Source organism: Diachasma alloeum, unplaced genomic scaffold, assembly GCF_001412515.2.
Source record: "Diachasma alloeum isolate Michigan unplaced genomic scaffold, Dall2.0 Dall_scaffold_00180, whole genome shotgun sequence".
Classification (NCBI taxonomy): Eukaryota; Metazoa; Arthropoda; class Insecta; order Hymenoptera; family Braconidae; genus Diachasma; species Diachasma alloeum.
The window spans coordinates 244,961-256,552 of NW_021680346.1; the positions used below are offsets into that span (position 1 = coordinate 244,961).

The window sequence follows — 11,592 nt, forward strand, 5'->3', positions numbered from 1 at the left end:
GAGTTCATGTTTCAATGTGTGAAAAATGATATGGATTCTCGATGGATACTAATCCCCAGGACGTGACGATATGAAAACTTCAATTTCATGGATTTGGGTGGAAAAAAAAATTGCGGGAAGAAAAATTACAGAGGAATTGCAAAAATTGGAAATTCATTTTGAAATCATAAAGAAAATAGAATCATCGATTGGATTAAGATATAATTGGATTGGATTTGTGATGAATTAAATTCATGTTTCATTTTAATTGAAAAGCGTTACATCGGTTCAGTGAAATAATCCTCGATACATTCTTCAATAGGGAAAAAAGGATAAACCGGAGAATAATGGGACACTACGCATGAGTGGCTCTTCACATCAATTAGAGCTTGAAATCCCTCAACGCCCTGCGCCCCATTGTTTAATATCGTTTATTAGCCAGTTTCAAAGTGGAGCCCAGTTGTTGTTCCTATGGCAGCTCGAACCTGGCTTACATTCGTTTTTGAACAATAGGGTCAGAGGGGGTCGTTGTCCCATCACTCTCCCCTCTTTTCACCTCTAGTTCTCGTCATTCCGTTGGGTGAGAAACTACCCTTGTGACAAGTGAAACTCCATCGAAGTCCACTCGAAATGAATTTCATGCACACGTGACTCTACTGTATTAAACCGGAATTAATCTTCTTCGGGAGTAAATACGATTTGAATTGACAATGGGGATATTTACACAAGCTTTTGCTTCATTAAAAAGGCAATTAACGGTGCGTGATGGTTTTTCAATTGTTGGGTGTGAAGTAGTTATCGGCAAATTTTCCTCTAATTCTTCATATTTCATCATTTTTTCCACTAAACGAAATTATCGTATAAATTAATACCGAGTGGATATCCATGTGTGTAAAGACTCAGACTGGAAACCTAAGGGTCGTGAGATCAAATCCTATCTCAAATTGATTGATGTCACATTTCGGCAAAAATAAGAAAGGAAACTTTAATTGCTTTATTTGTTCAAAGAGAAATATGACAAAAAAATTTTTCAATTGTGATAAATAATGGAAAACGCATTGCATCATTTTTCTTCAGTGACAAAATCATGGGATAATAAAGAGATGTCAAGCAACAGCCGGAGTTTTCCATTATTTTTCAATTATTCAAGTAAAAAAATGAAAAGAATTTTTCAAATGGTATGTTTATTCAGTTAAGTGGCTTTCATCATTACGTTCTGGTTGTTTTCTCACTGAAAATTGTCGTTTCATTTCAAAGGCAATGATCCCAAGTGCCATGCCTGTATTGAGACTCTCAACGCCATTAGTCATCGGGATGTTGAGCCGTAAACCATTCCTCTCGTGAACGAGAGCAAGGGCTTCCAGACTCACTCCCTCAGTCTCGCCCCCCACAATGATGATGTTCTCATTATTCTGATAATTTGTGGAGTAGTACGGAATTATGGGAATTGTCGAGATCAATTTCTTCGCCAGTTTAGCGTCCCTCTCGCGTTCTCGATAATTCTTGAATTCCGCAAGTTGTTCGACAGATTTGAAGAGCTCGTCTTGAGCCTCGAAGGACTCATACTCGTCCGGAGAAGGTGCGTCCTCCTGGGAATTGTCAGACTTTTCCACGAGTATCTGGGAGTCCTCAGTGTCATCGAGCACTTCACCCTCATCCTCTTCAAGGACTTCTGCCCCAGTTTCCTTCTCTAATACTAGTGCGTCGTTGTCGGCCACCCAGACTTGTGCCGATGGATCGATCATCGTTCGAACTTCCCTCCACGTTCTTGTTGCGAATATGGGCATGCGGAAGTGAGCACCTGAGGCACTACGGAGCACTTTCGCATCCCAAAGATCAACACAGCCTGTAATTGATTTATTGTTGAGAGTGGTTGATTGGTTTTTCAGAGCTTTGGAGGAGGGATTTTGGAGTTTTTCCTACCTTTGACGAGAATTAATTGCTTACAACCTACTGCAGCACAGGCTCGGAGGATTGAACCCAGATTTCCGGGCTCTCTGACGTTGTCACAAATTACTGTGAGGGGAAGGGCTTCCGGGGATGCTTGAATGCTCTCTACGTCTGGTGTTTTGAAAAATCCTGGTGGGGAGGGGAGGGAATAATCATAATTTTTAGCAACTCCTGGCTGATATATTTTACGTTATGAAGATGGAAAACAATCGACATAACATTCGAAAGAAGATTTTATGGGTTTTCAGTATTTTTTGATAAAAAATGCTGACACTATAAAATTCATTTCACCCCATTTTCTTCTGTATTTTTTTCACTTTTTCAGTGTGATTTGGAGGCATTTAAAAATCCCCTGGTGACTTTTAAAGATACAAAACTAAGAATTTTAAATTTGTCGCATTGAGAATATATCTCACCCATTACTCCTGGAGAAGTGGTCAACGTTGACCACGTCTGAATAGCTCTGTAAGGTGTTTTGTATAATTTAACGCCCACATCGGGTAGTGGGAGCTTCAAAGCATCCGCAATTCTGCTGAAAATTATTATCTCAGGGACACTACCAGCGTCGAGAGCATCTGTTATTAATCTGTGACCTTCTAGAATTACTCGACTATTTTTATCCCTGGTTTTTCTGGATCTAACTGACATCATCAAGTTCCTGGGAACAAGTACTCCGATTTCAAACTCCCATTCGTCAATTTTTTGATAAATTATCGTTAGAAATTTATGTATTTTTAATGAATTATAATCTTTGAAAACGTTGTAAAAAAATATTAGAAATGTCTTACATCAATAGGGGATCGTTCTCTTTGAGTTCAGAATAATTGAGACGACCGTCCTCCTTGAGAGGTGTGTCAGCTTTCGTAACAACAATCTTCTTCTTGAGTTTTCCCTTCTTCGATCTGACCTTCAAGGGCTTCCTCTTCTCGACCTCGAGGAATTCATTCGGCCCATTTGCCTCCTCGATTTTCTCCAGTATCTCTTCCTCGTTGACAACACGCACTGGCCGACGATACGCAACATCTGAGTATCTTTGCACTTGGCTTATCGTTCGTAAATTAAGACTTCGTAAAGAATTCGAACATTGCAAACATTTTACTGTTAATCTTAAAGTGTTGAACAGCATTTTGTTCTTTTTAAGGAATACAACAATGGAATAAACAATTTATGCACTGGGACTTGTGTAAGCACTCATTTCTGTTTCATTTACGAACGGTCGAATGTCAGCTTGTGACGACTTGAGAACCCGACCCTTGAATGTCATGGGAAGTCTGCGAGACCGGGAAATTATCGAACTGTTGAATTTTTTAGCGTTATTATCGATTGAATTTCGGAGCAACAACACGTTTTCGATTTAGGATATGTAGGTTAGAATGCTACCATGGGAGAGGTTTCATTAATTTCTTTTTCCACAGTAGCACGCTATCTAGTGAGAATGGGATGGAACAACTGCTCAGAAGAACAGTTTCACAGTAGACAAGGAGACTTGCGATCGGTCAAACAGCGTCGGTAAGGCTAATGAGCCAATTTGGCTCATTACCCTCTGCAAGCCGGAGAGATTTCGTCTATTCCCTTTATTCAAATTCAAATGACGTTAATAAATTGTTTTTTTTAAATATAAACAAATGTTTTCTTGATTCAAATAGAGACTTCATTAGCCGGAAACGAAATTAATACTCACCAATATTGTGCGAAGAGAAATATTTCATTAACATTATTCTACAGTTCTATCTAAAAAGAACGTAGGGGAGGATGGGGTAAAAAATGGACACTTTGGACTTTTTAAAAATTATTCATAACTCAGAAAAAAATTTATCAATTGAACTCAGTTTAGGCTCGTCACAAAGGGAAATAATTGTTCTTTGTATTAAAAAAAAATTATTAGATTTTATCAACATTTCAATCCCTCATTAACATTTAAAAAAAAGTGACAAGTGTCCGTTTCACCCCAACTTCCCCTACACTTAAAGTCGATAATTATCGATATCTCGCAAGTCTGTCACGCGTATTCCTCATTGGTTCCAGTCGTCTGAGGCGGCATATTTAATTCATGATTAATTTAATTTTGAAATTTTCAATTATGATTGTTACAATTACAGCGCGCTGTAGCGCGCGTTCGGTCTCGTTCTAAAAAGAACATACGCCGTAAGCTGTAGCGTAACGCTTATTCCTCGAATTTCATTGGTCGAACATTCGGATCCGTCCGCACGTGTTCGACTTCGGTCGGCGTTTGGTTTTCGTGTCACGATTTGTCTTTAACACGCGCGCTCAAGCGCGCGATCGTTCTCGTTATATAAAAGTAGCATCACTCACTTCAAATCCAAAATTTAGTAAAATTGAGTATTAAACAATAAAACGAACTTTCATCCCTCGTTTAATAAATTTTCTTCTTACCGATAATAGTAATAATAACAGAATATCAATGAGAGTTTTCTTCTTCTCTACATCGAAATGATTTTTATTTTTCCATTATGGAATGAACAATTCACATCGAATCAAAGTCCTAACGAGTTGCATATTGATGATTCAATTTGATTTGGACGATGAGTCAGGTGTGCAGCCAGTACACTGACAGCGTGATGTGAGAGGATTGCAGAATCCCCCTGAGAGCCCGTCCTTTATGCAGAGGAGGAAGCAAAGGCCATTATACGAAGGTCTACAACTGGGGTTGTTTGTGGATGGACAATCGTTCGCATCGATACCCAGTGTGACCAGTGTCACCAATATCGTGATAGTGAAAAGGCGGGAGAATAATTTCATCTAAACAGAGAAAAATGTGGTTGATGCTGAGACACCCACGAGTATTTAGGCCACCGCTGACTTCTCAAGAACATTCACTCAATAATTATGTTTTACTCCTGGGAAATAAACCCATTCGATGGATGAAATTCCAATGTTTTCATGAAATCGTAATGATTATTCATCCAGAGAAATAAAACATTCATTTCAATAATGTTTTCATTCCATGGAATGAATAAATCAGTACTTCCGAATGAATCCTCTATTAGAATGAAATGAAAAATTGATTCAATTGAAATGCACAATGAGAGAAAAATATAATTCTTCTGACTATATTCCATCACCATCGAATTATAGTCAAAAAGTCCTCAACAATTTTTCATGGATTAGGGTAACTATGGCTGGAGAAGTAATTACTACAATGGAATGTAGTCATTGCAACTATTTTATAGTTCTCCTCGCGATAGATTTGTCGTGGTTACTTTTGAACTTTGGTTAGTTTAACTGTATTTTGATTTGCAAAAATTACGCTTGTGAAGTTAATATAATGTTATGTGCCGCATACAAAAAAAATCGTATCGTTCACCAAAATGCCTCAACTATTTTCTTATTGTAAATCGAACTTCAGATTTTTCTCTCAGTGAAAAAGGCGTTTACGTAAATGAATATAGAGATGATGGAAAAATTGAAAGGATGCATTGGAAGTAAAGTCATTCGGATACATACCTTGATGCCTGGATATTGAATAAACGTAGCTTGAGGAATACAGTCGGTTAATGTCTGACATACTCCAGCGTTCACCCGTTTCATACTACTTGGACTATGGAATAATCTACGCACCGATTTTAATAGCTTGACGTAATTTCTTTTACTCCTTGATAAGAATAAATTATTCCGAAACGTGTCATTCGGATAGCGAAATCATTCTATTTAAATAAATTGCCTTCATCATTTTATGCTTCTGAAATATTTGATTTTATCAGTAATAATTAGCTGCAAGATTCCTCCCGTCACAACTTCGTCCCGTGATTGGAGCGCAATTTTTTATTGTAATTCTAATCAATAATCAAAGACTTCAAAGCCATTCGGTATCGGCGATTGGTATTCTACTGTTATGGCGGTTTAATAGATACAGTTCCTTGAATTTCTAATTAATTAGTCGAAGATTATATTTAAATCATTACTCAAACGAATATTTTTAGTCTTTTGTGATGAAGACACCGTCGCTACAGTTTTATAATTTCTTATCTACCACTTGAGAGGCCGTAGAATTTACTCAAAACAAGGTGAACCGAATTGAATTATAGAGTAGAGACAATATTAAGATGAATGAACGATTTTAATGGAATTATCAACACGATTCGAGATTTTTATTACCTTTTTCCTCATGTTCACACGTAAAAACAAAAAACTATTGCCTTTGATGGAAATTAAGGGATAATTTTTATTTTTCTACCAGACAGTACGATTGATTATTATTACATAAAGTGGTAATTTCAAGTAATTATTAGCAGCCCTCGCACCAACACTTCAAGCTCGGGCTACAGTGGCCAGAGATTCGGCCCTCCTCTTTGCAGACACGACGACATGTCTCATTGTCCCAAACAGCGCAGGGACCTTTATATCTGCCAGATTTACAATCAGCATTCGCTGTATTGGCACCCAGGGCCACGATCATCATAACAGCGAAGAGAAGATACAAGAATTTCATCTGAATAAAGAACAAGCTCACTGATAGAGATATCCACTGCCTGGATTTATTAATTAATTTTGTTTGAAAAATGGTGACACACACTAAAAAATTTTATAGAACATTCATCTTGATTTTTAGATTCTGCATAATTTCAAAAAAATATATATTTCGTTTCCACCTTTTTATTTCTTGATAATGAATTTCAGAAAATTTCTATTTATTTCCAATTATTTTGTATAAAAATTTACACATAATTCAACTGAAATTATGAATGTCCTATATAAATTCGAGATTGATGGCATAATTCACTTCAATTGGAAGAAATACCTTAATGCGATGGGTTTATTAAATAGCGGAACTCTTACCTTGGTGTTTGAATTTTGGTAAATAATACGTCGTAAGGATGACCAGATAGCTGTTTAACAATCCACGATTCTTGTCGTCTTTTATACTCCATCGACTCCAAAATCTTTCAAGTGGGCGTGCCGATCAATAGCGCCTTTGAGGAAAAATTTAATCTCAATGGGTATGAGGAAAAAATGTCATTATTATTAATACACCATGTGGAGATATCTAATTGCGATTCTAGAAAGTGGAACAACTCGAGATTTGATAGCGATATTTTTGAGGAAAATTTTATTTACTATATGATTTCATTCAAACTGCTAATGAGAATGCAAATTGTGATTTAGGTAACTAGCGAAGGGATTATGAGGTATAGAAAGATGTGGAGTCTTTCGCCATTTTGATTTATTTGATTAATGATATGCTATTATTCTCGACTTCGATGTGATGGACCAAAAAAACTTTTGGAAAATTCCGAATTTCGGGATTGGCCCATTGGTGTCATATAAAAAAACTTTAGTTTTAGAGATATATCCCGCACGATAAAATTTCATACACGGAGAGAAATGTTCAGTAAAAATTACGGAACTCTCACTTCACTCACCGATTACGGAATCGACTCAGAAAATTTAAGTGACGGTATCGTAATTTTTCACAAGAGATTGAAATAAAAATTATATGCCCGGTGGCCTGGCGTAGTGGTTAAGGCCGTTGCCTCACAACGGATAGGTTCCAGGTTCGATTCCTGGCCGGGGAGAATGGTGAGATCTAACCATTTTTAAAGTCTTGATCAATCGCCATATAGTCTCATCAGACTCGAAGCGATATAAAAAATAAGCATAAAAAAAAAAAAGATAAAAATTACGGAACGCTCCGTAAAAATTCCGTGATAGTTCCGTAAAATTTCCTACAACCACATTTCGCTCCGGAATTACGGAAAAGATACGTAATTTTTATTGAATATTTCTCTCCGTGTAGAAAAGCCTAGTGTTACTCGCGTTTTTTAAATAAAAAATATTCAATTGAAACTATTTTACCGAAAAAATGAGTAGATTTTCATTTTTCCATCTTCTTAAAAAACAACACATAATAGATCAGCGAGTTCAGTTCATAATGAAATAAATCATCACATTGTTCACATGAATCGTTCGGTACGTTCATAAACGAGACAGTTTGACGATCAGTAGGTCAACAAAACACTCTTAAATTTTTATTGCATCAATCGGCAGAGCCTAATATTTGAATCATGAACCCACAAATGATACATTGCGCTGCCGACTGAGCCATTGTAGACCCCTGTTTGATTCTCATTAGGTCTGAAATATCAAATTCCTTTGGGAACTTCCAAGAAATCCCGAGAGATGGCACTCATTCTCTACTTTCACTATCAAAATGTTCAAACAATTCAAACCTGGCAGAATGATCAACATGGAAATCACTCACATATTACGCACAATGAGATGACAATTGATGGAGCGATGCATTGCGATTCATTGTCGATAATCAAACTCAATAATATAATTTAACATTTTCCTCTCTTGGGCATTAATGCCTTCAATCATTCACTTCTCAAGAAATTATCGAGACATGAATTTCTCCCCATTAATGATTCCATTTTTACAATGAGAAATAGATGAATCGAGGCATTTCTCCATCTTTGGCATTTCCACAAATGTTTACATCAGAAGAAAAGTCTTCGGAAATTAAGAATAATTACAAAAAAAGAGAACTTGAGCATTTGAAATGGAAATAGCTGATGGAATTATTGAGAAGCATCTGGAGGGGATGCGAAGTGCGAGATAATCCTCTAGATGTTTGAATCTAGATGCGCACCGTTGGGTTTGTACGGAACACAAGGTTACAGCGGTCGTGGGGTCAGCAACACCACGGCCGCCCTTCCCTCCATACATTGCCCTCTCTCTCTCTCACTCTTCACCCTTCGTTTCTACTCCATCTCATCTCATGCGCTGTACAGCCACCCCTCCATTTCCATCTCCCTTTTATTCCATTTTCTTCTTCCTTCGCAGTCCTTCCAGACTCTTCTCACTCTATCAACACTTGTATAATATTCTGAGGCAGAAATTGTATCCACCGTGGACACTATCTGCCCTTTATATTGTTTAGTCGATTTTCTGCTCATTCCATTGTTTCTCGTGCTCTTGGCGATGTAGAATTTCTGGGATGAACTAGAGAGGATTGTTTGTCCAAGAAGTTTTAAGAATTATAAAATTAATTCAATTCAATTTATTTTCCTTGATCTTACAAGAGTTCTTTCCTTGTTTTACATCTCCACCAGCCCTTCTTTCTCCACCTCTCCTTATATTATTTATTACATGCCTATATAGATGTTTTAAACTTTGAAATTTTAACTAACAACTCAAATAGTTCCTTTTAACACATTAATTATAAAATTCATTGATTACCATACCTTCCCATTGGAAGTGGAAAAACTTCAAATGAAAATTTTTTAATACAAAGATATAAAATGTCTTGAGGAGGATTATTTGCTGGAGCAATATAAGTGACCACGAAAAAACCCGAGGAAATGTCAGGAGAGTAAAAAAGAATTAGAGGGAGGAGTACAGCCATCGTTCTGACAGAGACCAGTCATCTCATCCTAAGAAAAAAATGATATTTCAGGCTCCGTACAGCTATGGCACTCAAATGCATCCAGAAAATCGTGTAGGTGGGCGGAATGGTACTTTTTCTACCCCGTCAGGATTTTTTTTATCAACCCCATATACCCATTTATACATAGCTCCCATGTAGTAGGGTGGTCTTGAAGCACTGAGAGCCAACCGATAGAAGGGAGCCTGGAGTTGTCTCGTTGGAGGGGGTGTCTGGGTCAATCCCCTCCATGTCTGGGAGTTGCCAATTGCACACGCATTTCCTGACGTTTTCCAAATAATTCATCATTCGTATATGATGAAATTACGATAATTTTTGGAATAAAAATATTTCCGGTTGTGTTTTTCAGTCCATTTTCCAATTTCATTCAATTATTGGAATTCGTGGAATAATTGCACGGAGAGAAATATTCAGTAAAAATTACGGAACTTCAATTCACTCACCGATTACGGAATGGACTCAGAAAATTTAAGTAACGGTATCGTAATTTTTCACCAGAGATTCAGATAAAAATTACGGAACGTTGTGGAAAAATTGCGTGACAGTTCCGTAAAATTACCTACAACCACATTTCGCTCTGGGATTCCGGAAAAGATACGTAATTTTTATTAAATATTTCTCTCTGTGTGTTCCTTTAATCGCTATTTGAAAAATTGATAATCAATGAGTTACTAATTTAATTGTTTTGCGAATTGGAATGATCAGTTCAGTAGTAGTAGTCATGTTTTTTTTCACTTCACCGTTTTTAATCAATAACTAAACAATTAACGATCAACTGCCTAATAATTTTATTAATTCTCGGTGATTTACTGAAATAAGGAGTGAGTGTTCAATAATTTTTATTCAAATTTCACATCAAGCGACAAGTTTTCTTTATTCGCCCTAATATTAACTTTAAATTTTATTGAATGTTGTTGGAATATGAAAAATATAAAAATTATATAAAAGAGGATGAAGAGTAGAAGTGGCACAATTGGTTCAGTGGGGCGGTGGCCCCACGGCCTTGGAAGGGGACACTGATCTCGACACGGTCTGTGCTGCACCAGGCTGTTACTCCTATATGCACAGAGCGTTCTGCGTTCAATTGCTCTCCGAACCATTTTACCAATACATTCGCATGTGCATGGCGAGGGCATTCCCCACTCTCCCTCTCTCTCTCTCTCTCTCTCTCTCTCTCTCTCTCTCTCTNCTCTCTCTCTCTCTCTCTCTCTCCCTCTCTCTCTCTCTCTCTCTCTCTCTCTCTCTCTCTCTCTCTCTCTCTCTCTCTCTCTCTTTCTCGCTTGCTCTCTTGCTCTCTCCTCGTGGTCCGGTATTCCACTTTGAGGAACCCACTCGCAAAACCCGGCCAAACCGACTGGAGAATATGTGCACACGTGCCTCTGTAAACGAGTTGAGCCTGTAATCTCTCGGTTCTGTACGTGTAGTTGCAGGCGACTTACACAGATGATGATTCTCGTCCTGTCTCTTTCCCTCTCTTTGGGGTACTAATGTAGGAGCACCATTTTATACGTAAAGAGTGACGTTTGTGTGTAATCACGCATTCGCGATGTTTGTGTTGCAATGGCCGAAGTGCGTTCACCCTGATGCCCAGTGCGTCGGCCCTTCAGCGTCTCTCAAACTGTGGTTCTATAGCCAATTGCAGAATGAAAGTCCTTTGGGTATCGTGAATAATAATGTGTCATGAAGGCTGTCATTTGGGATAGTTCTTGGCTAAAATTCTCGGTATTAATGTTGGTAATTTTTCTCATGAAATTTCAGGGAATTCTCTCAATGAAAATTTACTATTCTATGGAAACTGTAGATTTCACTTAAATTATTCCATAAAAATTAATAGAAATTCGTAAAATTCTGCGTAATTTAAATTTGAAAATTCGAGTAAGTCATGGAATTCTCGTCTACCTGCTGAATTTCATGTAACGTCTCCCTGAAAATTACTAGTTCATCAGCAATTTTTGAGCATTCCTAGATTAATTGGGGGTCTGTGTTTTTTATTCAATTCGTGTATAAATAAACCGAATCATTATGGAATTCTCTACTTCCCTGGATGAATGAAATGTCAATAATTTGATTGTCCCCACATCCTCCCGTGAACACAATATCCTGTAGAAAAACGAGAGCCTACGAGGTGCATTCAATTGAAAAGCTCGACTGGTATTTGTTGTGGTCAATTGTGTTTACTTGAAAGAGGTACGTTGCACCTACAAATGCGGTGGCGGGTCAAGGCCGCATCCCACCGAGCTATAATACAAGCTGGCGCT

At 37.5% G+C, this 11,592-nt stretch overlaps 1 protein-coding gene and 1 long non-coding RNA gene across 2 annotated transcripts; both read right to left on the reverse strand.

The window, feature by feature from the left end:
• Positions 1 to 204: 204 nt before the first annotated feature.
• On the reverse strand, positions 205 to 3,367 carry LOC107044192 (rRNA methyltransferase 3, mitochondrial). Its single transcript, XM_015265992.2, has 4 exons — positions 2,718 to 3,367; positions 2,346 to 2,587; positions 1,903 to 2,058; positions 205 to 1,825 (listed from the first exon to the last, which is right to left on the reverse strand). Exons 1-4 carry the CDS (start codon positions 3,053 to 3,055, stop codon positions 1,164 to 1,166), a joined length of 1,398 nt encoding a protein of 465 aa, XP_015121478.1. The 5' UTR covers positions 3,056 to 3,367; the 3' UTR covers positions 205 to 1,163.
• A 981-nt stretch (positions 3,368 to 4,348) lies between these two features.
• On the reverse strand, positions 4,349 to 5,502 carry LOC107044382. Its single transcript, XR_001461334.2, has 2 exons — positions 5,395 to 5,502; positions 4,349 to 4,689 (listed from the first exon to the last, which is right to left on the reverse strand). It is a non-coding gene; the product is annotated as an uncharacterized LOC107044382 (long non-coding RNA).
• Between the last annotated feature and the right edge of the window lie 6,090 nt (positions 5,503 to 11,592).

What these genes read in the sequence shown, in the direction of transcription:
- LOC107044192 (XM_015265992.2), bottom strand. Translation starts at nt 3,055, where the DNA reads ATGCTGTTCAACACTTTAAGATTAACAGTAAAATGTTTGCAATGTTCG. An exon ending in GAGAACGATCCCCTATTGAT is followed by an intron (nt 2,588 to 2,717) that starts GTAAGACATTTC and finishes ACTTGTTCCCAG; the next exon opens with GAACTTGATGATGTCAGTTA. An exon ending in CACTTCTCCAGGAGTAATGG is followed by an intron (nt 2,059 to 2,345) that starts GTGAGATATATT and finishes CCTCCCCACCAG; the next exon opens with GATTTTTCAAAACACCAGAC.